The following is a 27,965-nucleotide window of genomic DNA, read 5'->3' on the forward strand; positions in this document are numbered from 1 at the left end:
CTCGGAGTCCCAACTGCCACACTGTCTACAGGTTGATTAAGCATAGGGTGCACCCTGAGTCTATTAGGGCTTTTATGACCCCCTTTGCCCCTGAATAGGATAGTACAATCTCCACTTGGGCCAATGGGAGTGATGGTCTCACTTTGTTTTAATTTTGGTAGATCTGGTTTAATGTCAACGTTCCGATTGATGAACCCAACCAAACCACAACCAAGACGACCCAATGTCTTAATTCAAACCGTTATTGAGCACATCATTTTGGTAGAAAAGAGGGCAAAACCAGATCTGGCTATTTCCCATGTAACTCCACATAATCAAAATATAGATTCTCCCTCCTCCTATTAGTCCAAGTCACACTGCCTAATTCAGTTTCATCGTATTGTTATGAGAAAGTCTTTTTGCTCTGGCAAACACCTGCTGAAGTGTCCTTGGTTCTCATGGCTGTCTGCTTGATGTCTGGAGCTTTTTGATGTCTGGAGCTTACTTTCCATCACCCCCTTCCCTCTCCCCTGGTTTGCTGGCAAGCTGAAAAGTGATAGTGGCAAAATCACACTTCGAAACCTGACATACAATGCAAAAAAAAAAAAAAAAAGCAGCAACCACCTACCTTATCGTCCAGCATTGGAAAAACCCCAGGACAAGAACCAACATTATTTGCATTTGTGTTTTTAATATAGAGACCGAATAAGGAAGGCACGAGAGGAAAAATGCTATGAGTTTTGAGAAGCAGTTCTGAGCAGCAGGGAGTGCAAGGTACAAGAAGGCACACCGGGTTAGTCTTCCATATCACAAGAAACTGTGTTGTAGCATGATTCAGCCTGGCCATAATTGTTTGCTCTCGCTTACCTACAAGATAAAGAACAGTTCTACTTGGTCTCAGTTGAGTTTCAGTTTGCCTAGGAAAGTCATCGCCTGTTATTTTTCCTGAGAAATGGACGCCCACATGGTCTTTTGGAAATATCGAGTTCCCTGCTTCCTGTTCTTCATTTGGTCTCTTAGTAAGTACCTTAGATTCATAATTAGAATTTATTGTAAGTCCGCTTTAAATGTACCATGATTTTATTATAATTTATTTTATGTGCAATTCAATATGAAAAGATAATATCATTTCTTGCCCAGAATCACACACACACACAGACAGAGAGAGAGAGAGAGACAGACAGAGAGAGAGACTTGCACTTGAAGCAATTTTCACCTTGTGAGGTTGACTGTACAATCTTCAAGTACTCCTTGATGACCCAGGCCCAATAGAAGAAGCTGAGAAGGTTTTTCCTCAGTTTTGCAGGCAAAGATAGCTTGACATTTATGTTTTTCACCTGGTAATAAAACCCTTACTACTGCTTTATAAAGTGTATCAAACATTTGCAATGAAATAGCAAAGCATTTGAAATAGCAAAGCACCAATCCTTCTATTTTGATTGACATTAATAGCAGTTGTAGAAGAATACTTGGTATAGATAGTCTTCAGTTAACTTGATGGAGTTTCCATCATAGAGCATTGTGGTCATTAAGTGGGTCACCACATGACCTGACTTGATTTTGCGATCACTTTCATGTGGTTGTTTAGCAAAATCCTGGGTCTGAGTCAGAAAACAAAATAACAGTATTGAATCAAATTGGATGTCTCTGAATAGATTTGATGATTTGAATTATAATTGGTTGGTTGGTTGGTTGGTTTTCTCCAAATTGATTTAAAAATGAAATTAAAGCAAAACGTTGAACTGGGTCAATCTGATTTCCCAAAGGGATGGAATCAACTCTCAACAACAATGAAAAGGTTGTGGTTAGAATGACTCAGAATCAGGACTGTGCTATTAAATGGAAGGAAATTGCATACTAATACAAGGAGATAAGATCACGCCATTAAGAAACTGCACAGTTTCTTAAAACTAGCACCTTAAGAAAGAAAGAGGCACTAATTCAAGGCCCAAACTGGACAGGCATATGTGTAGTCTAACAGAAGGACTAGTGGGTGACACGACAGCAGTCTTGAATGGCTGTCACAGAGAAAAAAGAGTCAATTTATTCTCCAAAGCTCCTGAGGGAAGAGCAGGAATCATGGAAGCTTGTTAAAGAGAGATCCAACCTAGAATTAAGGAGAGATTTCCTGTCAAGGAGAACAATTAATCAGTGGAGCAGCTTGCCTCCAAGAAGTTATGGGCGATCCATCACTGGAGGTTTTTAAGAAGGGATTGGACAGCAATTTGCCTACAATGGTGTAGGATCTCCTGCTTGAGCCCCAAGATGCCTTCCAACCCCATTGTTCTGTGTTCTGAACATTTCTTTTCCATTCCCCTCACAGACTGTGGGGTGTGTGTGGAGGTGACTGTGCCACGCGATCCAGTGATGCAACAGAAAGGTTCAAATGTGGAAATTCCTTGTCACTACAAAACATCCGTTGGCAAAAGCTTTGTTTTGGAATGGAGGTTTGCCGCTGGTTCAACGGCCCCTGATGCTGGAACGCAGGTGAAGCGAGAGCAGGGGCAATTTGCTCGGAAACAGAGGGTGAAGGAAGTATATAGGGAGGGTTAGGAAGAAGAAGGGAAGTAAATCCACAACATTTCGCTTGAATTTTGGCTCTAAAATTAGCACTAGCGTAAAACCAACAAGACTCCACGTGGCCTCCAAATAATGGGGGATGGGACAGAGGTGCAAAAGATGCAAAGCAGAGAAGGAGAAATAGCAATAGCACGTAGACTTATATACTGCTTCACTATGCTTTACAACCTTCTCCAAGCGGTTTACAGAGTCAGCCTGTTGCCCCCAACAATTTGGGCCCTCGGAAGGATGGGAGGCTGAGTTAACCTTTACCCAGTCAGGATCAAACTCCCAGCAGTGGGCAATACTGGAATACTGCATTGTAACCACTGCACCCCCAAATTTTACTCTTCTTGTCCTCACCCAGGGGTGAAATTCAAATTTTTCATCTACCGGCTCTGTGGGCGTGGCTTGGTGGGTGTGGCTTGGTGGGACTCAGTCTCTAAAAGGGAGAAGGTGGGTGGGCATGGGCGGGGCCAACCGATTCAAATCGTCCCTGTGAGGTGTGAGGCCGTTGAATTTCACCCCTACTTACTCCCAATTAAATTGATTGGTTAAAATGTTCTAGATTTCTTGAAGATCATGAGTTCCTCTCCATAAAAAAATGGTGGGAACATGCTAAAGGAGGGGTGGTCTACTTACCCCCTCAGTCACTTCTTCATCAGCTCCATCCAGAGGTGATATGCACCAGGTTCTGACCACTTCTGGAGAACTGATGGCGGAAATTTGGAGTAGTTCGGAGAACCGGCAAATACCACCTCTGACTGGAGATTTTACAGTATCCTTCCCCTGCCACACCCACCAAGCCACAACCACAGAACCGGTAGTAAAAATATTTGAATCCCACCACTGGCTCCATCGTCGTCTTTGCAGCTTTCAGGGCACCTCCAGATTGGGCTGCCAAAATTAGATAGCAAAATAATTAAAATTCAGCAGTGGGACCTGGGAATTTTGAAAAAGGAAGGGATGGGAATGGAAACACTTTTGTTCCCACCCTTAACCCTTCCCGGGACTCCTGGAAAATGGAACAAAATTATGCCATGGAAATTCAAGAGGAAAAAACTGCCGATGTGGGAAGGTGGATCACTCCAAATTTTTATCTTATAGATGCCTCCTGCCAAAAATAAATACATAAATCTAAAATTCATCCAGCCCAGTCCACCCTGAGTCTCATGGGAATTTTTCAGGTTGGGAAACATGAATAACTAGGATGGCTTTAGAGTGATGGAAAAATATGGAATAAAACAACCGCTTCGCCAGTTCTTCCCAGATCTGCAATTATGAAATCTGTTCTGATACATCATACATTAAAAAAAAATACTCAAAACATTTTGCAGATAAGGTACAAATCCTCATTCACCCTCTTCTGCAGTGGAAGGAATTTTATAAAAAGAGAACAATGGATGTTGGCACAGTATAGATATTTTAAGGAACAGAGAGAGTCTTTCAAATTATAGGTAGTCCTCAACTTACAGCCACAATTGAGCTCCAAATAAATTTCTGTTAAGTGAGACATTTGTTAAATGGATTTTGCCTCATTTTATGACCTTTCTCACCACAGTGGTTAAATGAATTACTGCATTTAATAAGTTAGTAACCTGATTGTTAAGTGAATCTGGCTTCCCCATTGACTTTTCTTGTCAGAAGGTTACAAAAGGAGATCATAAAACTTTGGGACACAGTGATGGTCATAAATATGAACCAGTTGCTGAATTTTGATCACAGAATCATGGGGATACTGGAAAGGTCACAACAGTGAAAAAACAGTCACTTTTTTTTCAGTGCTGTTGTAGCTTTTGTTGTAGCTGTTGTAGACATCAGGTCACAAAATGAATTGTTGCAAGCAGTGGTGGGATTCAGTTTTTTTTACTACTGGTTCTGTGGGCATGGCTTGGTGGGCATGGCAGAGGAAGGATACTGCAAAATCTTTAGTCAGAGGTGGTATTTGCTGGTTCTCTGAACTACTCAAAATTTCCACTACCAGTTCTCCAGAACTGGTCAAAACCTGCTGAATATCACCTCTGATCCAGATAAACAAGAATATTGTAAAAAGTATATGTGGAAATGTATACATGTCTTCATGATTGCTTTTGCAAACAATTTGCAAGGATATTTGCAAATTGAGGCAAAAATGAATGAATTTAAGATTGGAAGTCAGAAACTGAATATGAAATTTGCCTAATTCCTGTCTATGGAGATTCTCAATCATCCAGATCATGGTTGTTGTCACACGGGTGCTTTTCCAAAAGGCATCTGGACCAGTGGTGGGATTCAATTATTTTTACTACTGGTTCTGTGAGCGTGGCTTTGGGGGCATGGCAGGGGAAGGATACTGTAAAATCTCCAGTCAGAGGTGGTACTTGCTGGTTCTCTGAACTACTCAAAATTTCCGCCACTGGTTCTCCAGAACTGGTCAGAACCTGCTGAATACCACCTCTGATTGTAAGTCCAGGACTACCTGTACTGAGTCTTCGTACAGGTAGTCCTGGTACAAAGGTCCCATCTCATTACAGATTCTGTATTTTGCAAATGATGTGCTCTACAAACCAAGCAGGCAGGCTGACCGACTAAGCCTCCTTCATAAACCTCCCACGCTGGGAGATGCTTCCATCCAGTTGAACAACATCCGTGCATCGGATGCTGGCACTTACATCTGCGAAGTGAATAACCCTCCAGATTTTGATGGCACTGGTACTGGGCTTGTGAATCTCGTTGTTTTAAGTAAGTCCATTTTATTATTTTTAATGTTGAGTTGGTTGGCATGCACACAGTTGTAGCTCTTTTATTCATTGCATAAGAGGGACAGAGATTAGGGCTCATCAGTTTGAGTTGCAAGCAGGTAAAATTGTCTTGATCATTACCCAAAATGTTTTATTCTGAATCTCATAAATAAAGGCATCTGTCAAAGCTGTTTGACAAATGCATTTAATTGTGGGAGGTAGACACCCTCACCTGCTGGCTGTGAGTGATGCGGATTAGAGTCCATCAGGCCTAGAAAGTTCTGGAACAGGCAATTCTCTATGGCTTTGTTAGTTAAGGGCTATATGACTATGGTTTTCCAATAGATGTGGAAGTCTGCTTATTAGGGAACGTTGAATATACATAGCAACTGAGAAGGATACAGATGTCAGCTATGTCCCAGACAAGGCCACCAGGTCAGGCAAGGCTGAAGGAGTTTGCTGATCAAAGATTGATGGTAGTCAGTAGTTCTATTTTTAGGTAGTTTTTCTTTTTAATGTAAAGATTTTATATATGGAATAAGAAATAAATTCAAAGAAAAAAATAGTAAATGTGAAACCAAAAGAGAAAGAAAAAAAGGGAAAAAAGAGACAAAGAAAAAAAGGAAATAAAAAGGAAAAATAACAGTGTAAGGTCCCAGAAATTTCCCCTAGCCACGGAGATGCCAAAGAGTGAGACGCGAGACGAGGCTGGCAAAAATAAGTTTTTTTATTCTTTGGCCAAAGCAAAATGTCTGGGTGAATACTGTGTCCGAAACATACAGACAAAATGCATGTAAGGAATAGCCACACCCTGCGAGAGGGACTCAGAGTATTATATACATTTTACGCTGATAGAAACAAAGTTTATCCAATTGGAGACGTTCACTATTAATGTGGGCAATGTCTTGCCCATATCCTCCCCTTCCTTGTCCATGGAGTGTTCTTTGTCCGTGCTCTTTCCGTACTTCGTTATTTTACACAGTATCCCTGGTCCTTTTGTGTTCGTGCTCCTAGGCAGCCTCCCCCCTACTCCCTATCTATGGAGCAGGATGTTCCTGGGAATTGTTTCCAAGGATGTGTCTAGCTCTGAAGCAAATTGCAGAGGCGAGAAAACCAGACAAGTCTACTATTGACCTCACCCCTTTCCTAAGAGGCCTATAGGGGGTGTGCATAAGCGCACCAATGTGCCTACTGTCCCTGTCCTATTGTTTCTCTTTTATTTTTCTTATATGTATCCATGTATTCATAACTAGGTTTTTACTTATACCAATTATCTTGTAAGCAATTGACAAACCAAATTAAAAAATAAAAAATGAAAAAATGAATAAATAAAATTCTCTTACAGAATGAATTCCAAACAAATGATTCCCATCCTTAGCAAAATAATACAGGCAACTTCTTTAACAGAAGCAAAGAGCAAAGGTTAGATTGATTTCATGTCAATATGTCCTTTCAACAGAAAATAACATAAGACATGAATACAAATACATATACATATACACATATATATATATGTTATGTCTCACCTTTCCAAGGAAGATGAGAAGTCCCAAACTCCGACCGAATACAGGCAGGCAAGAAGATTCAGTATTTACAGAGTTAATTCCTTTAAGCAGGCAATGTTCTTGGCAGTATCACACACGTTGCCTGCCAAGTCCGACAATATAACCAGAAACATCAATCGTGGAACCTTTCAATATACACCAAAGATCGACAAAAAATTCACACTTTGTCCCGTACAGAGTTTTCAGAGAAAACAAACCCACTTTTATCCCCTGTGGGGTGTGTCTCCATGACTCAGTTCACTCTCTCATTCGTCCACGCCTCCTACGCAGCAGCTCACACTTTTTCCTGCGACACTGCCTAGCATCAAGCCAGCATTCGTCTGCTTAATTCTCTGTCAGATATGGAGGGCTCTGATATGCCCTCCTCCTCCTGATTAGCCTCAGGCTGTCCCTCTCAGTTATCTGCCAAAACCTGAGGCATAATCAGGGAGGAAGGCATTGCTGAAGAGGAAGGTCCTGGGGAGGAAGGCATTCCCAATTCCACCTCCTCAACTTCCGAGTCCTCTTCTTCTAACAATGCAGACTCAGGACTCGGAGCCACAACACATATACATATACAAAAACTTAAGAATATATATATATATTCTTAAGTTTTTGTATATGTATATGTATGTATGTATATATATGTGTGTGTGTGTGTGTGTATACACACACACAAACACACACACACACACACACACATATACATATATATATTCTTAAGCTTTTGAAGGTACTTACATGTATGGTATTCAGCTTTGTTCGGATATTTTCCCATGTCATTATAGTTGTGCTTTTAAAGTTGTAGCAACGTTTCGGCAGAATGTCATCTGCCATCATCAGGCTTCTGGTGATGAACACAATACAGAAGCCTGATGATGGCAGATGAGATTCTGCTGAAACATTGCTACTACTTTAAAAGCACAACTATAATGACATGGGAAAATACCCGAACAAAGCTGAATACCATACATACATATATACATACATACATACATACATACATACATACATACATACATACATAGGTCTAGATGTGTTCGGGTCTTTTCCTGTGTAAGATTAAGAGTATCTTGGTGATGTTTCGGTGAGGTCCCACTCGCCATCCTCAGGCTGGTGCTTTCGGCTTTGTGCCAGTGCAAGCAGTGTGTGATCGGAGCTGCCATCTCTTTATAAATACTGGTGGTGGGGGCTGGTGTGCTGGGCTGGTTGGCTATGCTGCTGCCCCTTGATTGGTTGATGGAGTTGATGTTGGTATAATGGGCTGTGTGATGGCCTTGTGAGTTTTGTTGTGGAGATATCCTGGATCTTGTGCTGTAATCTCCTGGGTCGTTTGTTTTGTAGTGATCTTTTTTCCATTAGCCTCTCCTGTTTTAACGGCTTGGGTAATGGTTATGTGATGGGCTTGTGAGTTCTTTTGTTGTGGTATCCTGGGTCCTGCGTTGTAATCTTCTGGGTTTTTTGTCTTTTGATCTTTTTTCCATTAGCCTCCTGTGTAATAACGGCTTGAGCAATGGGTTGTGTGAGATTTATTGCTGTGGTATCCTTGGTCTTGTGCTGTGATATCCTGGGTCATTTGCTGTGTTGCAACTTCTTGAGTTCTTGTGGTGTAATTTCCTGAGTTTTCTGATGTGATATCCTGAGTGGGTGGCTGTGATGTATTATTCTGGGTTTTTGTCTGGGTTTGGGTTTGGGGTCTGGGTCTTTGTTCTTGGTGTGTGTCAGCTTGTTTGGTTTTGGGGTCAGGGGGTGTGACAGCTGGTGCAGCAGCCATGGTCTGTTTTCTGGATAGTGGTTGTCTTTCGTTTATAGGATGGGCTTGGGCCTGGATCTGATGAGGGGGATTGGCGGTGGTGTCCTGTGTTGTTTTGGGTCTGGTGTTGGTTTTCATGGCTAGGACTCATTTGTTGGTGAGGGCTAGTTTCCAGATGTCTGGTAGGCAGGAGGTATCGTCCCATTTATTCATGTTATGGGGGTGTTTCTCTATCTCTATGGCTTCCCTGATTATTCTCTTGCTGGAGTGTTCAGTGTTGGATATTAATTTGGTTCCTTTGAAATTAATTTCATGTCCTGTGGCTTTAAGGTGCTGGAAGAGGGAGGAAGTATTTTCTTCTCTTCTGACTGCATTTTTGTGTTCTGCGATGCGTGCATTTATTCTCCTGTTGGTTTGTCCAATGTATGTGGCTGGGCAATTGTTGCATGGTATTTCATAAACTCCTTGGTTTTCTAGCTGGATCTTGTCTTTGGGGTTTCTTAGGATGTTGGCTATTTTTTGGTCAGTGCTGAAGGCTATCCTGATATTGTGTTTGTGGAAATTTTTGCTGATTTTGTCTGTGGTGCCTTTGATGTAGGGAGGAGTGCAATGCTGTTGTCTTGTTCTGTGTCTTGTTTTTTGGGGGGTATCTCTTTTCAGATTAGATTGGTGATAGTGTTTCTTTGGAATCCGTTGGAAATTAATACATTAGTGAGGATGTGTAGTTCTGTTCTCAGGTGGTCGTTGTCAGCTAGACCTCACCAAAACGTCTCCAAGATACTCTTAATCTTACACGGGAAAAGACCCGAAAACACCTAGTCCTACATACCTGTACCCATGAAAATCTACAAAAACAAATATGTATGTATGTATGTATGTATGTATGTATGTATGGTATTCAGCTTTGTTCGGGTATTTTCCCACGTCATTGTAGTTGTGCTTTTAAAGTTGTAGCAACGTTTCGGCAGAATTTCATCTGCCATCATCAGGCTTCTGTATATATATAAAACCCCTCTGTCTCTGAGATTGCATCATATTTTCCTTATTTCTATAATATTTATATTATTTATATAATATAAAATATTATATAAAATCATTAGAACCATAAATCACAAAATTGTTTTCTTTTTAATATGAAAAGTCCATAAGGAGTTCCTAGTCATTGAGGAATGCCAGTAATAATCTTTCTCTAATTAAAGAAGTCAGTTTGGCTACTTCAGCAAGTTCTGTCAATTTCACCCACCATTCATCACTGATGGGTAGTGTCACATCTTTCTATCTTCCTACATATAATAATCTTGCCACGGCAATCCTATATTGAAATTATCTTCCATGAATCTTTTGTAATTGGGTATCCATCAGTCCTAAAAGGAAATGTTCTGGCTTCAATTGAATAGTAATCTTAAAATTTTTCTCTATCGTGTATGTATTTGTACTGTATTCAAAACATTTAGTGTTTTTACATGTCTACCAAGATAGTAACTAGTTCTAGAACACAAACGTCAAACTCAATTTCATTGAGGGCCACATCAGGCTTATGTTTGACCTTGGGAGGCAGTGGGGGCAGTGGCCAGGATGGGCATGGCCAGTTTAACGTCACTCGAGGGTCCGTTTTTGGCTGTGATAGCCTCCTGCAACCCTCTACCAGCAAAAACGGAGCCCAGGAGGGCTATGCACAGCCTCCCCAAGCTCCGTTTTCAGTGGCAGAGGACAACAGGAGGCCGTTGCGGCCTAAAACAGAGCCCAAGATGGCCGCATATGGCCCTTCTCAGCTCCATTTTCATTGGCAGAGGCACTGTGGGCCAGTCCTTTGCTGTTTCCGGGGGGGTCGTGGTCCAGAACTAAGCACCCCGCAGGCTGGATCCAGTCGTGGGCCTTGAGTTTGACACTCCTGTGATGTTAAAGAGATGTCTGAGTCAAGCTCTTCAACCTTAGAAGCAAAAGGATCTGTATCACCCACATATTTTGACTTCCTTGAGTTTCTGGTATTGAATTCATCCTTTCTCATCAGTGCCACCATCCACACCAGTCTGTAAAGGGTCCACCTCTGGACATATTGGATCAGATGTCACCTTCTCCTGCAGTTCCTCTGAAGGTGTGCCTTCCCCGATTTATTCTTGGACTCTTCTGGATTCTAAACAGCCACTTCCTACTTCCCACATGGTGCAAAGTAGGTGAAGGGCAGTATTCCTTGGTAAAGGTCATGCTGAAGCAGAAAGTAGGGTGGATGGGTGAATGGGTGGATGGATGATTGTAAACCAAGCACACTGGTATAATTGCAAACAGGAGACAGATGGACTATCTGTCAGCTTGTTGTGGGTTTAACCAACATTGACCTGCTCTATGAGTATAAATGCTCTTCTGAGTTACTGGGGATAACCATTTTAAGGAAATGGGTTTGGAGGCTCCAGGTATTTGATCAAAACAAGTGGAAGATGTGGAGCTAGATGTGTTCAATTATGGAAGAACTTTATGGAATAATGTTCCCCATAACAACTTTATTAACATAGTGATCTTCCCCGTACTGTTATTAAGGGGGAAATTATTCCACAAGAGAAAGGTCAATTAAGGAATGATAATTCTTTCAGAATGTTGTAGTCTTTGGGTGTGTAGTTCCAACATAAGGCTGGGAAAATCTGTTCTTCAGGTTGTATTTTCAAATTGGCCTTCTCAAGTTATTGGACGTTCTCAGCAAAGGCTGGATTGGAATAACAACTTTCCCCCCTTATTTTTATCATGTCTTCTGAGTGCAAGTGGATGTTACTGGATGTGCTCTGCTAGTCTTTCTACCCGTCTGTCCTACCTAATATCTGTTAGAGTCCTTATGCTGTGTTTTTTTCTTCTAGGGCTGCTAGGTCTTTTGTTAAGTACGTCTTAGGTAAACATCTTAAATAAACCAAAAGACCAAGTAGCCCCAATGAAAACTTATAATACTCATAACACACGGACAGATTCAACCATTGTTCCAACTTGGAAACCTGGCTTTCCTAAACTAAGCCAAATCCAAGAACACTAAGGAATTCCTAGAAGCTTGGCACTCCATCCAGCCCTGGCAGGGCAAACTGTTGAACAGGCAGCAAACTCCACACTCACTAGCACTGATGAAGTTACCTAGTCATGTAATAAAATGTCTGCAAGCCACCAGCAAGCTCAAGAACACTAAGGTCAAGAGCACCAAGAACTCCCTAGTTCAACCCTTTGAACAGGTATTCGGTTGGGAGTTACTTTCTTATTCTATTTTGGTTTCCTTTCCCCAGACCAAGAAAAGGGAACTCTCGTATTGACCAACCTCACACTTCAATTGTCTGGTACCTACCGCTGCACTGCCACCAATGAGTTTGGACACCAGAGTTGCCAAATCTCCCTCCATGTGACAGGTGAGGACTTGTCAGTACACCAAGGAACTCTTTTTGTTAATCTTTCAGAGGACTTGATAACGGTAAGGATCTTTTCATGCAAGACTCTTAACCAGCTTCTTTAGAAACTTAACAGCAGGTATTTGCATATCTTATTAAGTCAGAATAGTTTTAACCTTGGCTTTGTTTTTGTGGCTTACTAGGTGTGTTTTGTGAATGGTTCTCTATATATTACAAATGGGTTAATTTGGTAACTCGATTAGGAAAAATTTGTGAATGGAAGTAGCAAGTAAACACCTAACTTCAGCTTCTCATAAAAGATTTGGATTTTTTCCCCTAGATTTTGGGCAGTAATGCCATTCTGTCTATTAGGTTTATAAGCTTATAAGGATCTAGATCTTAATGCATTTCACTGGGTCTTGGCCCTTATAGATTGCCCCTTCCCATTCTTTAAAAGAAGTCCTGGTCCTTTGATCCTATCCATTAAACCTTGAGTTGATTACTCAGTCTGCACAAAGATTCTCATTGTTCCAGCGAAATCTCTACATGTTTATAGTGCCATCTAGTGACACACCCTTTATATGCATTTTTTGCTCAGGCTTTCTGGGCAGAGGGGCACAGTACCAACCACAGGTCGAGCGACCATTACTCACTGTTTTGATTTTCTAAAAATATTCTGGAGACATTTGGGACAGTCCAGAGGCATTCTTATGTATGCTAAAAACTGGAAATTGGCTTTGCTTCATCCTAAAAAGGTAAAGGTTTCCCTCACACATACATGCTAGTTGTTTCTGGCTCTAGGAGGCGCTACTCATCTCCATTAAGAAGCCAAAGAGCCAGCGCTGTCTGAAGACATCTCCATGGTCATGTGGCCAGCATGACTAAATGCTGAAGACTCACAGAACGCGGTTCCCTTCCTACCAAAGTGGTCCCTATTTTTCTACTTGCATTTTTACATGCTTTCGAATTGCTAGGTTGGCAGAAGCTGGGACAAGTAACGGGAGCTCACTCCGTTACGCGGCGCTAGGGATTCGAACTGCTGACCTTTCTGATCGACAAGCGCAGCGTCTTAGCCATTGAGCCACCACATCCCTCTCTTGCTTCATCCTAGGTCCCCGTTATTTTTGTTTTGTTTAAGGGAAAAGAATCTTGAAAATCAAATGAAGTTGGGCGGGAAAGGGATCACGGTGAGCTTTTGTGGCAGCATCCATGGTTTTCGGAGTACTCCAGGGCACCACCTGACCTGCCCCTCTCCCTCCTGCCCCAGTTTTTCTTGGCCTCAGTTAGACATTCTAGCAAAAGAGATAAACTGTGAAACTTTTCATGGACTGCAACCCATGCAGGTTGCTTTGAAAGCTGAAAAAAAGACAGCGACATGTTAAAATATTCCAAGAGAGAATCCAGCAAGGCTAAGATTTTACTGATCTTTGGTGTGCTAGCTTTCTATTGGCAGGCTAGCATCTCAAAGAGCAGTTTTCCAGCCTGTATCTTTCTTCCTTTTCCCCTTCACAACAAGTAATTTTTTTTATCATTGGGTAGCAGAATGTCAGACTTGCTCCAGTTAGGTTCTTTAGGAAAGCAAAAAACCCTCAACTCCATTTCGTTGAAGTGTGATAGGTTCTTTTACTAAAAGATGCAGGTTGCAGCAAAGTCAGGCTAGAACTAAATTTCCCACATGAAACAGGTTACAAGTTACAGGTTACAAGAACCTCATCCCAGCCTTCCCCACATAGCCAGTCCATCTTCAGCCGATGAAGACCTGTGTCAGTGTTTTGAGAACGCTGAGATGTTTGAGGTTAGTCCACATTCCAATCTCAGGATGCCTGGCCTTGAGAGCTGGCACAAACTGGTTCCGTGCTTCAATCAGAATCAATCAGCTGGAAGGGACCTTGGAGGTCTTCTAGTCCACCACCCTGCTCAACCAGGAGAACTATACCATTTCAGACAAGCAACTGTCCAGTCTCTTCTTAAAAACCTTCGCCGATGAAGTACCCACAACTTCTGAAGGCAACTTCTGTTCCACTGGTTGATTGTCCTCACTGTTTGGAAGTTTCTCCTTAATTACAGGTTGCTTCTCTCCTTGATTAGTTTCCATCCATTGTTTCTTGTCTTCCCTTCTGATGCTTTGGAAAATAAATTGACCCCCCTCTTCTTTGTGGCAGCCTCTCAAGTACTGGAATACTGCTATCGTGTCATTCCTAGTCCTTCTTTTCTGTGGCCATATCCAAATTCTGCAACTGTTCCTCCCTGTTCTCTCCCCTCCCCCGCCTCTATTTCCTATCTGTTCCCCATACAAGCTTATTGCTCATTTGTTTCCTCCTCCCACTTTTGCCCACCAGGGGGCCAACCTGTTTTCCAAAGCACCTGAAGGCCAGACAAAGGAATAATGGATGGAAACTGATTCAACCTGGAAATAAGGAGAAATGTTCTGACAGTGAGAGCAATCAACCAATGGAACAGCTTTCCTTCAGAAGTTTAGGAAGCTTCGTCACTGGAAGCTTTCAAGAAGAGACTGGACTGCCCTCTGTCAGAAATGGCATAGGGTCTCCTGCTTGGTCAGGACTAGATGACCTACAAGGCCCCTTCCAACTCTGTTAATCTGTTAATATATATCTTTGCCTTTGATGGTTTGCAGTTTCCATCCCTTTCCAAGATCTTGTATGAAAGAGCTGCTGTGTTCTCAATGGGTTGGATACCTCTCTGCTCCATCTCTCTCACTCTTGAGGTTGGGCATCACAGTACAGGTAGCCCTTGACTTACAGCAGTTCGTTTAGTGACTGTTTGAAGTTACAATGGCACTGAAAAAAATGACATGACTATTCATACCCATTGCAGCATCCCTGTGGTCATGTGATCAAAGCTGGGCAACTGACTACTATCTAGGATGGTTTGCAGAGTCCCAGGGGTCTCACGGTCACCGTTTGGGACCTTCTGACAAGCAAAGTCAATGGGGAAACCAGATTCACTTAGCAACTATGTTACTGACTTAACAACTACAGTGATTCGAGGAGGAGGAGGAGGAGGAGAAGAAGAAAAGAAGGAGGAGGAAGAAGAAAAAGAAGAAGAAGAGAAGGAGGAGGAGGAGGAAGAGGAGGGGGAAGAAGAGGAGGAGGTGGTGGAGGAGGTGGAGGAGGAGGTGGTGGAGGAGGAGAAGGAGGAGGAAGAGGAGGAAGAGGAGGAGGAGGAAGAAGAAAAAAAGGAGAAGGAAGAAGAAGAAAAAGAAGAAGAGAAGGAGGAGGAGGAGGAGGAAGAGGAGGAGGAAGAAAAGGAGGAGGAGGTGATGGAGGAGGTGGAGGAGGAGGTGGAGGAGGAGGAGGAAGAAGAAGAAAAGAAGGAGGAGGAAGAAGAAAAAGAAGAAGAAGAGAAGGAGGAGGAGGAGGAAGAGGAGAAGAAAAGAAGGAGGAGGAGGAGGAAGAGGAGGAGGAGAATGTGGAGGAAGAAGAAGAAGAAAAGAAGGAGGAAGAAGAAGAAAAAGAAGAAGAAGAGAAGGAGGAGGGGGGAGGAAGAGGAGGGGGAAGAAAAGAAGGAGGAGGAGGAGGAAGAGGAGGAGGAGAATGTGGAGGAAGAAGAAGAAGAAAAGAAGGAGGAAGAAGAAGAAAAAGAAGAAGAAGAGAAGGAGGAGGAAGAGGAGGGGGAAGAAGAGGAGGAGGTGGTGGAGGAGGTGGAGGAGGAGGTGGTGGAGGAGGAGAAGGAGGAGGAAGAGGAGAAGAGGAGGAGGAGGAAGAAGAAAAAGAAGAAGAGAAGAGGAGGAGGAGGAAGAGGAGGAGGAAGAAAAGGAGGAGGAGTAGGAGGAGAAGGAGGAGGAAGAAGAAGAAAAAGAAGAAGAAGAGAAGGAGGAGGAGGAGAACTATTATTGATTTGGATTTTTTTCGAGTGCCAAAAAATACTCTGGAATTCAATCATTGTCCATTCAAGTTCCGTTCCTTGATCACCGTTAAGCAATTTGTGGATTATTTCAGTCTTCCAATTCTGCCTGAACGACTCATATCCCTTTTTTCTTCTAACTCGCCTCCCACTCAGGTCAGTTCCTCTCATTAATTAGCTCTCATTTCCGTGGACAGCTCCCCCCCCGCCCCCGTCCCCCTCTCAAGCCTCGTTTCTTCTTCGCTGAACAGCAACTGGAAGGAGAAATTAGAAGCAGAGCTCAGTGCCTGGGAGGTGGAACTACTCCAGCTTGCCGAAGGGAGGGAGATGGGAAGGAGAAGGCAATCGTAGGAAAACCAAGGATTCCTTTCAAAAGCAGAGGTCTGTGTTACAGTTTGTTTTTCAAAGGTGTGTTTTAGGACTTGGAAGAATCTCAAGGGATAAAAGTCTCGGATGATATGAGAGAATAAAGTTAAATTAGCGTATATAATTATAGCTTTTCTCCACGGGGAGAGAAAAGAAGCATTTCACCTTGGCTCCTGACAACAAGATTTCAAGTTTGTAGAGTAATGACAACTCTGGTGGGAGGTAGCTTAAATTGGGAACTAGCATAGGGAAAGGATGAAGACACACATCTGCACATGTTCACACACACCACACACACACACACACACACACACAGCAAACCTGCCTTCTGCTAGTATCTCAAGGTTTAGAATGTATTCTCACATCCCTTTAATCACACCAAATGGATCTTAATCTCTTTAGTCTTGGCTTAAATCATGTTCTGGAGATATGGATTATGTACAAGAATTTACAGCTGTTCATTTAGCAGTTATTCAAAGTTACTACAGCCCTGAAAAAAAGTGACTTACACTTACAACCATCATGACATCCCCATGGTCAGAGGAGCAAAATTTAAGTGCTTGGCAACTGGCATGTAGGGATGATGTCTGGAGTCATGGGATCATCATTTGCAACCTTCCCAGCTAGCCAGTCAATGAGAAGCTGGATTTACTTAACAATTGCACAATTTATTTATCAGTTGCAGTGATTTGCTTAACAATCTTTTGTTGCTTGGCAAAAAAAGGTTGTAAATTCAGGTGCAACCCACAACAATTGCCTTGCTTAGCAATGGAACTTCTGGGCCCACAGGAGCAAGAGATGACCTACCAGCACAACCATGAAAATCAATGGGACATCAGTGGCTTTCCAAGATCTCCCAGCTTCATCATGAATGTATGAGATATTCATACAATACTCAATGCAATGCAACTCAATGCAACTCAACTCAGCTCAGCTCAACACAATTCAGCTCGACTCAACTCAAGATCAATTTCATAAAAATGAAAAGAGTTTGTTGTGCTAGGGGAAAAATCGGATTGGAAGTTGATATGCAGTCTGTGTTACTAGTAAGAAGTCCATTTTTGATCCCAACATTTTCCCATCCCAACGACAATGACATGAATCTCATCACATGCAATCATTTTTGAAACTGATCCCATATCAGGTGCAGAGGTTAGAATGCAGTATCGCAGGCTAATTCTGCTGACTGTTGACTGCCAGCAGTTTGGCAGTTTGAGTCTCACCAGCTCAAGGTTGACTCAGCCTTCCATCCTTCCAAGGTCGGTAAAATGAGGACCCAGATTATTGGGGACAATAGGCTGACTCTGTAAACCCCTTAGAGAGGGCTGAAAAGCACTGTGAAGTGGTATATAAGTCTAAGTGCTGTTACTATATCAAAATCCCAGCTGTGCTGGGCCAGAGATAAGATGCTCAGCCTATTCTTTGACATGTTAATTTTCTTTGCATAGGCTTGCTTGTTTAATTTGAAGCAGAAACATCCCTAATATGGGGTACAAAAATAGGCCTCGCTGGGTGATTTCCAATCATCAAGCAGCCACTGAGAAGAAGAACCACCTATCCAGCAAAATGAATTCCAGGTGAAGGAAACACGTGTTGATTATACATTTATACCGTGACATCAAACTGGAGATAAAATGAGTAAATGTGCACTTTATTTCAAAATAAGTTTTTAGATTGAGATTTGCTTCTCACAACTTTAAGTGCAACCTATTTATCTAGAGTAGGAGATAGGAAGTATCCTTGTAAACTGTCTGAAGGTTGTGTTAGTGCAAGAGGCACTGGCCTGGCCACCGCCATGTGCAAGTTTCAGTAAAGCACAAAATCTTTACTGGAGTATTTCCACTGGTTAGCAATTGCCAAGTGGACACAACTTAAGGTGTCGATGGTGTCATTTTTAAAAAGCCCTGAGTGGTCATGTTGAGGGTTTGCTTCTGTATCTCCAAAGATGGACCTGCCAGTTATTTAAACCATTAGGAGAAATCTTTTAGTAGATTTGTAACACTGCTAGAAACTTGATTTACTGTGAGTGGAAGGGTCATCTCCTATATTTACATCCAAACTATGCAATGTTCAAATTAGAGAGATGTGTTTGGTCCTCACATCTCCAGTAGCAGGAAAACACACATTCCAAATGCCAGGTTTCTAATGGTTTCTAATTGATATGGATTTTAATATGGGTCTTGATCTTCACTCCATTGGGCTTGAAATATACAAAAAGAGATCCAATCTAGAATGAAGGAGAACATTCTGACAGTGAGAACAATTAATCAGTGGAACGGCTTGTCTCCAGAAGTTGCTCCATCTCTGGAGGTTTTTAAAAGAGGTTAAACAGCCATTTGTCTGAAATAGTATAGGCTTTCCTGCTTGAGAAGGAGGTTGGGCTAGAAGACTTTCAAAATTGTCAACCTATTCACCAAACACCTGAAAGCAGGACAAGAAGCTATGGATGGAAACCAATCAAGGAGAGAACCAACCGACTTCCAGTTTGAAGGGATTAAGCGACAGACAGAAATCTGCGATCGTGTGTGGTTTCTGTCTGGGCTCGCCGCTGGAGTGACCCGAGCCGGATGATTTCGGGGCTAAGCCACCCTGTAGAGGTGGTGAAGAGGGGGGAGACTGCCAGCAGGGTCAAGGGGAGCCGCATCTTTCCTCCTCAGCTGGCCATTACTCCCTTTCCCGAAGGCAGTTGCAGCGGTGGTCAGAAATGGCCACCACAAAGGAGAACTCGACTGGAAAAGAATGTGCAGGAGGAAGATAAGAAGTGAAAGTTTTGGCTGACCAGGTTAAATTGTAAAAGCAACAACCAAGGTACCCTGGAATTTAAACTTACAAAAAATAACATCGCTCCCAAAGAAGAGTCGGAAGCAGCTAAGGAAAGTGAAAAGGGAAAGGTTTGGCTTTTTTTTCCTTCTCTCTCCTTCCCTATACTGACAACTAAGAGACTTAAATAAGAAATCGGAAAAATCTGCTTTGACATCAATAGGCAATTAAGCTGAAAATAAAACAAAATGCCAAAGGGATAATGAAGATTTCTGGACATTAAAAACTTTCTTTTTCATAAGCAGGAAGGGAGAGAAAAAGAATAAGGGCAGGATCTGGAAGAGGGAGGAGACTGCCTGGAATTAAAAAGAATCTAAAGTAAAACTTCAACAAGACTTCTAAAAGATACATTTTAACTGAAACTTTGCAACTAAATAGTAACCCCAGGAAGAGAAAGTGAAAAAAAGAGCAAAAAAGAAACAGCTTGCGTGTATTTGGATTATTTGGTGATCTTTGGATTTTTGGTTATTATATTTGAATGACTAAAATCAATTGGGTGGTTGTTTAAAAATTTATACAATGGCACCACTTCTGGATGAATTGAAAATGGAACTTAAAAAGTACAAAGAACATGCACAAGAAGGGAAGGTTCTTTTGGCTTCGTTTTTCAATTCTTAGAAATGGAGATTTGGAACTATGAGAAACAACAAGAAAAGACTGCAAAACAAGAAGACTGGGACAAAGAAGAAGGCATCTTTAATGAACAAGTAATTCTATGTGGGGAAGAACAAGGAAAGTGGGGAAAGAGAATGGAGAATTTAAGACTTAAAAAACCAACCAAAGAAAAGAAAAATAATTCGAAAAATAAGTATAATATTGGAAAGCAACAGAAAAGGGGAATACAGAAGAGAGAAATAGAGGTAGAGAGACAAGGGGGTAAAAAGGGGAGAGAGAAGAAGAGAGGGAAGAAGGAAAGGAAAAGAAGTTACAAAGGACCAGAGCAAGATATAGAGAAACAGGACCTACTTAGAGATAATGGGTAAAAATCTAACTGAAAAAGGGATTCTGTAAAGGTACATAAGATTGTATTGTTATATTAGTAATAGAAATAACTTTAGAAAATTGGAAACAACATATGATTAAAATGAGGGATAAAATCGTGTAATTTAGTGAAATGTTTGTGAATAAAATAAGTGAAATAAAATAAATGAGAAAATTGAATTAGGAAGGAATGGGAACATTTTAATTAGTTAATGATTTAAAAAATATAAGTGAATGGGGGGGGGAATTAACTATGGAAAGCTTATAATTGTTCCCATAGAAGTATGATATTTAATTGAAAAGTAATGTTAAAGATGTTAAGACTTTAATGAATATTAATATTAATGATAGAATTGAATTGGAAGGGAATGTTGTTTTAATTATATACATTTATAATTTTTTTCTTTTTTTAAGAATACAGTGTGTATTTTAAGGATGTACCAAGCAGAATCCGAATGGAAGTTATGTATTATATTGAATGTTACAACTTTAGGGAAAAGATATAAAGGCGTCATACTCCAATCAGTAACTACAGGAGAACTTTTGTTTAATGAGAAAAGATAATAGATAATGGAAACAGGACAGACAAAAAATATAAATACAATGATTTGAATTGAGGTGAGATAATTAAAATAAAACTGAGAAAATTAAAAGAGGGGAGAAGCTATGCAGAAAATGTAAAATAGTAATAAGGTATGGAACAGAATATAAAAATGAGCATGAACCTGAATTTGTGTCTGTACGAAGAAATGTAACCGGGATTATGCTGCTTTCAAAAAAGATGTTTTATTTGTATTTTTTTTCTCTTTGTGAAAACTCAAATAAAATTTACAAAACAAAAGAAAAAGGAGAGAACCAACCTAGGACTAAGGAAAAATTTCTGACAGTGAGGACAATTAACCAGTGGAACTCTTTGCTTTCAGAAATGGTGGGTGCTCCGTCACTGAAGGTCTTTAAGAAAAGACTGAACAGCCACTTGTGTGAAATGATATAACATCTCCTGCTTGAGCAGGGGGTTGGACTAGAAGACCTCCAAGGTCCCTTCTGACTCTGTTATTCTGTATTCTGTTTCCTGGCATGTTTCAAATCTCTGCATGCTATCTGATTGGAAGCTGCCTTGAGTATTTACATTAGCAGAAAAGCAAGGTGTGCATTTTCTTAATAAAAATAAATTTCATTTCTGTTAGAATATGGCAGAAGAAAAGCTATGGGAAGTTGAGAAAGTGAGATCTTTATTTTACTCGTCTTCCAAATACATTTTGAAGATGAATGGTTTATAAAAGCAAAGCAGTTTGGAAACGCCATATGGTGTGAAACAATATTTTAAGCATCTATACCGCTATCATATGGTGGGGAATATATAAGAAAGACAGTTCGAGTGGAAGTGGGAAAAATAGAGAACAGTCCCTAAAATAGACACAGATAAAACCTACTATGTGAGAACATTAAAAAATTCAGATTTCTCTGTACTATTGGGGTATAAGATTAAGTTTATGGGCCTTCAGTGAATTTTAAAATGGGTAGTGGAGGTGAAATTGCCATGCAAAATATCTGCTAACAGCTGCACAACAACAACAACAACAACCAACACCACAACAACAAATGAATACAATAAAATATTAGATGGAGTGAAATAAGGTTGAAGTATCCAACATTTCTTATTCCGTGGATTTCTTTTAAAATGGTAGCTTAACTCCAAACCACATGAGAGCAAAATTGGAGTCTCTACGGTTGCTTTCAATGCACTGAAATCTGTTTGTTTGTTTATGGAATTTATAAAGTTACACCACTAACAGGGGGCGTGGGGAAGCACATTGTTAAAAAAAATTAAAAATGATGAAATAAAAAATAAATACAAAATTGACCGGTGTTCACGAGTCACAATAAATGCATGAACCAAGGCTGGATATAACAAATTCTCATTCTTACAATAGAACAGGCACCTGTAACAACATCTCAGTGTAAAGCATGGGAAAAGAGCCACAAAGTTATTGAAAAGCAGATATCTTCGTCATTGGTTCTCCTCTTGAAGTTCTCTTCTCCCTTCCCTTCTTTTCCATCTTTCCTTCCCTTTCATCTTCCCTTCTCTTCCTTCCCCTTCCCCTCTGTAACAAGAGTAGCTAGAGCAGAACCCCACAAGATTTCCTCTGGAATTGTGATGTTTATCCATGTCCTAGGATGCAATGTTTTGTTTTAGCAGGTAAAATTAGTGCTGTATTTGGATACAGGAGAAAATCAGTTCAACTCTTTCCTTTCAAAAATAAATTGGTGAGAAAAGCTTTCTGTAAAGGCCTAGGAACCTTGCTTGACTGAATGTGATAGGTTTCCTTCCTTCCTTCCTTCCTTCCTTCCTTCCTTCCTTCCTTCCTTCCTTCCTTCCTTCCTTCCTTCCTTCCTCCCTCCCTCCCTCCCTCCCTCATAGGAAATAGAATATGGTTTATGGAAAATTATTTAACTTTTGAATTTCCACTTTTATGCAACTGCATTTAAAGAAAAAACATTGCAAAACACCAACTTTTTTGCATATTCTACAACCTAAGACATTTTCATTTCATTGTTGGAGTTTCAGAGTCTAACCTTAACAGGTGATTTGTCTCCTGTGTTTTGACAAGTAGGCGTTTCAAAAGCTGGGGCAGTTGCAGGCGCCCTTATTGGGGCCATCTTAGCCCTATTCCTGCTTGGAGCCATTGTCCTCTACATCTTGCGCTACAGGAGAAACAGGCTGGCTAAGAAGAAGCCGCAGTCTGAGTACAGTGGAAATGAAATAAGGTGAGAACTGCTGCCCAAGTCATCTTGGCTTTGCTCCTTTCTGTTTATCAGTTTTTATTATGCGTTCCCTACTTTCGATCCACAGAATCCCCAAGGCTGCTGGGAAAATGCATGTTGCCAAATTCACCAAATGGCCTCTGGGTTGAAATGTGTGAATTCCAGAAGACAAGAGAATAGAATTTTCTTCCTTCTTGTTCCACAGAAAAAGTTCAAGCTTTAATTTAAAGACTTGCTTTGGCAACTTTAAATGGAATTCATCACAGAAATGAATGAAAGGAAGTCTCTCTTTTGCAATTTTTAAATGCACCCACTTCATCTATTGATTCCTAAAGGAAAGAAAAATTTGATTAGCTGCCTGTAAGCAAGGCAATTAGTAATCCCTTGCATCCTAGTTCCTCCCACCTCTAAAAGCATTTGTATTAACCATGTTGATTGGGATTTTCAATGAATGAGTCATGGATCTGGCAGTAGGTAGTTCTGGATCTGATGCATACCTCTTGGTGGTATTTAGCCCATTAGGGGGTTTTCTGACTCCTTAACTCAAGGAATTAAAAGCAACAACACAGCATCATTTGTCTTAAATGCAACATGCCTTTTGAGTCAAGTTCAACTCTTGGTGACTCCATGGAATGCCCATGGACCTTTTGTTAGGAATAGTTTGGAAGTAGATTTGCTTGTGACTACCAGATGTTTCCTCAGCTTCCTAGCGTGATAGATTCCCACCTAGGCACTTTGAGTTGCCAAAGGAAAATCAAATGAAGTTTTGATAAGACAATAAATAAAACTTGTTCCACATTAGGTTGTGCAAAAACTGCCAGAAAATCACCTGTCTTTTCTTATCACTTCCTCGATCGTTTCCCCCCTAGAGTAAGTCTGTAAAGAGAAAAAAAGGATGAAGCTCTTGCATGATAGTTTTAATTTAGACACTATGGAAACCCATCATTTGGCAGTTCCTTCAATTTGTGAGAAGACGCATGCATGAAAAATAACCTCCCATCTGTTCATGTGCTGCTACTCAGATCATTCTATCATGTCGTGTCTGCTTTCCTGGGGGATTATTTTGTGCTAGCCTTCAATAGATGAAGCTAACTGGTTAAAAGGGGAAAAAACAAATAGATATTGAAAACCTAAAATTGACTTAACTTTAGATAAATCTAAATGAGGGAAACCAGAGCTGGGATCATACATCTTCCTAATATTTGATGAGAGAGCAGCACAAAGCAGTCTTTAAATTTATCTTTGGTACATAGGATGAAACATCATGCTTCTGCTTTCTTTGAGCAACAATATCATTTGGACTGAATACATATTGGACTGAAACAATATCATTTGCCTCTGAATATTTTTTTGCCTATTTCTTCAGTTAATATGTGGTGGTAGCACCTGTGAAGAACGTTGATATCAGCAGATCAGTAGGAAGTATAGAGAATACTGTATAGCTTTCTCCAACTCACAAAGAGCTGGAAGCCAACCAATATTTAAAGCTAACCATATCTTTTAAAAAACGGTTGAAAATCAGAGTTTCTTGGAAGATTAAAACCTAAAGTACTGGATGTCAACTAATCTCTCTCTTTCTCTTTCTCTCTCTTTCTCAAGGGAGGACGCCACAGCTCCTGGAATCTTCAACCCCGAGGAGAGAAGGGACAGTAAATCAGAAAACCAACTCCTGGAAAATGTCTCTTCTAGACCTGGATCAGCAAGCACAACCAAATCCCACCTAAAGAACTTAATAATCTAAATTTGCATTTCTGTTTTCCCCTTAAAAGGCCAGCTTTGTTTTACTGCAGCAAAAGTAGGGTTCATCTGAAGAACTCATCCCAACTGTGTTGTGTGGCCTTTACCTACCACTCCTAATCCGTTTGCTCCATTAGTATCTGTTAAGTTACTTTCCTTCAAGTTAAGTTTTATTTGATGGTGAAGTTTGCTTGGTACTGTTTGCTTTTGGTATGTGTCCTTGGACCGGTTAGGACAAGAAAATGTAACCATCTGCATAAAAAAGGGAAAAAAATCTGATTTTCAACTTTATTTGTTATTTCTTAGCTAGACTGAGTCTGCAACAGTCTCTATCTCCTATGCTAGTAAGAATGTGGTTCAACAGAAGAAGTACTGTAGATTCCTCTGCTCCCCACTTTTCATGGGGTGAATGCCTGGGGCCAGAATGGAAGTTGCTGTTTTAACTTTCATTTCTGGGGAGTTATTCTTTGACCTGCATCTCTGGCTCTTTTTAACGGACATGGTCACTCGTGAGGGAAGGGGTACACGGCATAAGAGAGGAATGTTGCAGCAACTTTCCATACTGCAAACGCTCTATGTGAAATTGTCGTTTGAGATGGTTTGAAAACTACAATTGCCTGAACTTGACTTGAAATGCAAAGTAGAGAAATGGAAGTTACACACATTTTTTTCACTTTCTAACATGTATCTAGGATAAATGCAAAAGTGCAAATAATCGTTTCCCCTCATATATAGGATGAGATGTCCCTTTGCAGTTTTATAAAACAAAAGTATGGATGTATATCAACACTCAAAACTCCTATTCATTATCAAAAGCTAACATAACGATTTAAGTCTGTTGCCCCTTCACCCATCATAATGAATGGCTGTGGCATTAGAATGTGGACTTATTGTGTCCCTAATAAAAGAATCCCAATAGGGATTCTTTTGGGGAACAGAAAAGGTACTTCCCATTGTGGACTCTAGGTCCAGGTTTTTCTGCATCTCACATTGTTTGATTCTTAAATCGTCTTAGAGTCCCTTATTCTTCTTGGTTGCCATGGGAAAAAAGATATTTGCAATTAAAAGAGGCTTCTTGTGGAATTGGAGATCAATGATGTTTCAGAACCATCTCCAGGAAATGAAGAGGAAAAGTTCTTAAATGTTGAATGGGAGATTAAAAGTTCAGTTTTTAGCTCACAGTTGCTACAGGTAGCCACCAAATCTCTTGTTCCAAATTCTACTAATGCAGGAATTGCCATGAATTCCATAAAAATAAAAACTCTGAAAGTTGACCTTTGCTGGATTCTGATTTTTGCTATAAGGTCCCCATTTTTCTTCCCAGCGTCATCCTTTTACATCTGCCTGGAAGAGTTTAATTAAAATATATACTTGCTACTAAAGACCTCGTTACTCTTGTTTTACATAACAACATTCTTTATTGACATTACATCTTAGTAGAAGACACCACGTGCAAAAAGAGAAAGAGAGAGAGATACTAAAGGAGGACACGGGCAGCAGATTCTGCCAAACTGTCAGTGGGTGAGAGTGAAGGTCTAAGGGAAAAAAGGGGAAAACAAGCAGAGAGTATTCACAAGTGGGAGGAGAGGACAGGGCGTGAGTCAAGTGAAGGCTGAATGAGAAAAGGCCATTCCCTACATGGCCTTCGTTGTGTCTTGTAGTGACTTGACTAAATGGAGTTTGCCATTCTTCCTTGTGGCACAGAGAATGCAAAGGAGAATGCTGGCATGAACGCTTCTACCTTACTCTTTCTCCAGTTCCAGTTCCACCAGCACCACTGGCAATAAAGCGACTGTCTATACCTAGGGCTAACATGGATGAACATGCACTCTTAGAGGCACTGAAGAAAAAGTTGAGGTGGTCTTTCTTTTCTCAGCTGCTAGCCAATCAGGGAACCTGGGCTGTTCTTTGGATTGCTAGATTAGAGCCCTCTTATCTATAAAGCCCAACAGGATCATTTGAAGCTGTAGTGCAATTATCAAAGCAAGATCCAGGAGGCTTTGAGTGATTGGGGGAAGCGGGGAGACTGAACATAATATCAGCAAAACAGGCAGTCAAAATGTTTGAATACAAATAGCACTTCCCAAAACTTAGGGCTGTAAGAAGTGGTTTACACTGGGGAAAAAGATCTTAGCCACTAATTGTCCATTCGGATCCATGCGAGCCTGAAGGCCAATTGCAGATAGTAAAAGTGAATGAGCTGAGAGGTCACCATGTCCCCCGGCTCAAAGGTCCTGGGAAGCAGTGACCATCCTACAGCTACTGTTGGTTTGAAAAAAAGAAGTCACAGCACTAGGAAAACAACCAGAGACACCCAAAGGATTAATAATATCTCTGTTTCAAATCACTGATGAAAGGGAATATTTCTACAATGACTGGATGGATCAAAGGGAAGTCATCTACACAATATCTCTAAAAGGAGGCATAGAAGTCTTGAGTACAATGGAATAAACTAGCATGCAACATGCAAGAGGGAGGTTGGGAGAACACCAGTCTGCACTACACAAGGAATGGCATTCTTCTTCTGGCTGGAGGTGGACCACAATTTGCTTTTTCTCTTTCTTTCCGATGGATGAAGGCAGCATGGAAAGAGATTTCTGAGAAACAGGCTTTATCTGAAGGGTTCTGTGGCATTTGCAAAACTTGCCACCATCAATGGTGAAGGCAGACACAATGTTTTAAATGGAGTGGAGAGGGATGGGCGTATATTTGTGAATTAAGGGATGGTATGGCAGAATGTTGGTTATGATCTCTCCCAGTGTGTATAGAAGAACAAGGGAGAAAAGTGTCATCTATTGGCTAGTGCCTATAATATTGCCAATCAATTTTTCTCTCTCCTATTACACTTTGGTAAAAATAATCTATAATTTAATTTGTTAAAATGAAGGTTGGGAATCTTGTTTTGGGGCCTAGGATAGTGGCTTATGTCTGTCTTCAATCCCATTAGACAAGGCAAGAATGCTTCTAAACTACCTTATCGTCTATCTCAAATTCTATTGACCGCTCATGAAAATAAACCTAAAAGCCCGAACCACATCTATTTAAAAAAGCTTTTCTCCGCTGCCCATCTTGCTTAGAATTCAGGACTCTGCCATAAAGGCCCACTGCCTCACAGGGACTGTTGGGTAGATGGGAAATAGCAAAGAATCAAAGAGCAGGTATAAAAGAGCAAGAGATCCTAACGGGCAATGGATTCGACCAAGAAATAAAGGTGTAGTTATTATATATTGCACCAATATAGTCTCTCTCTTTGGGGGTGGATATTTTGACTGACATGGGCACCAAGAGGAATCCTGGGATCTGTGCAGGAAGAAAAGGCAGGGAGAAGAGATACCAGTATTCTTAAGAGAAGGGGCAGTGGTAAAGGTTCTGAAAGCAAAATCAGTCCAAAAGAAAAGACCGTGTCTGTCCTGTGCTCAGACAATAGGATGGCTCTTCTGGAAGCAGAGGGTGAATTCAAGGGGACCAGCAGGAACCCGCCTGGATGCTATGGTTCCTTCCATTTCTTCTCTAGTCCCTG

General features: G+C 41.0%; 2 protein-coding genes across 2 annotated transcripts in view; one reads left to right on the forward strand and one right to left on the reverse strand.

Moving 5' to 3' along the window:
- The first annotated feature begins 943 nt into the window (after window positions 1–943).
- VSIG2 (V-set and immunoglobulin domain containing 2) lies at window positions 944–25,995 on the forward strand. The gene is made up of 7 exons (XM_026718067.2): window positions 944–998; window positions 2,303–2,466; window positions 5,052–5,259; window positions 10,567–10,725; window positions 11,813–11,932; window positions 22,558–22,711; window positions 24,308–25,995. Exons 1-7 carry the CDS (start codon window positions 944–946, stop codon window positions 24,447–24,449), a joined length of 1,002 nt encoding a protein of 333 aa, XP_026573852.2. The 3' UTR covers window positions 24,450–25,995.
- The window catches only part of NRGN (neurogranin), a 28,555-nt gene continuing 26,433 nt past the window's right edge, over window positions 25,844–27,965 (reverse strand). The window contains exon 3 of the mRNA XM_087939010.1: window positions 25,844–27,962. The gene's annotated coding sequence lies outside the window, so the exon portion shown is untranslated. The remainder of the gene's footprint in view (window positions 27,963–27,965) is intronic.

Source organism: Pseudonaja textilis, chromosome 9 (genome assembly GCF_049901715.1).
Source record: "Pseudonaja textilis isolate UNSWEBS1 chromosome 9, rPseTex1.2, whole genome shotgun sequence".
Taxonomy (NCBI): domain Eukaryota; kingdom Metazoa; phylum Chordata; class Lepidosauria; order Squamata; family Elapidae; genus Pseudonaja; species Pseudonaja textilis.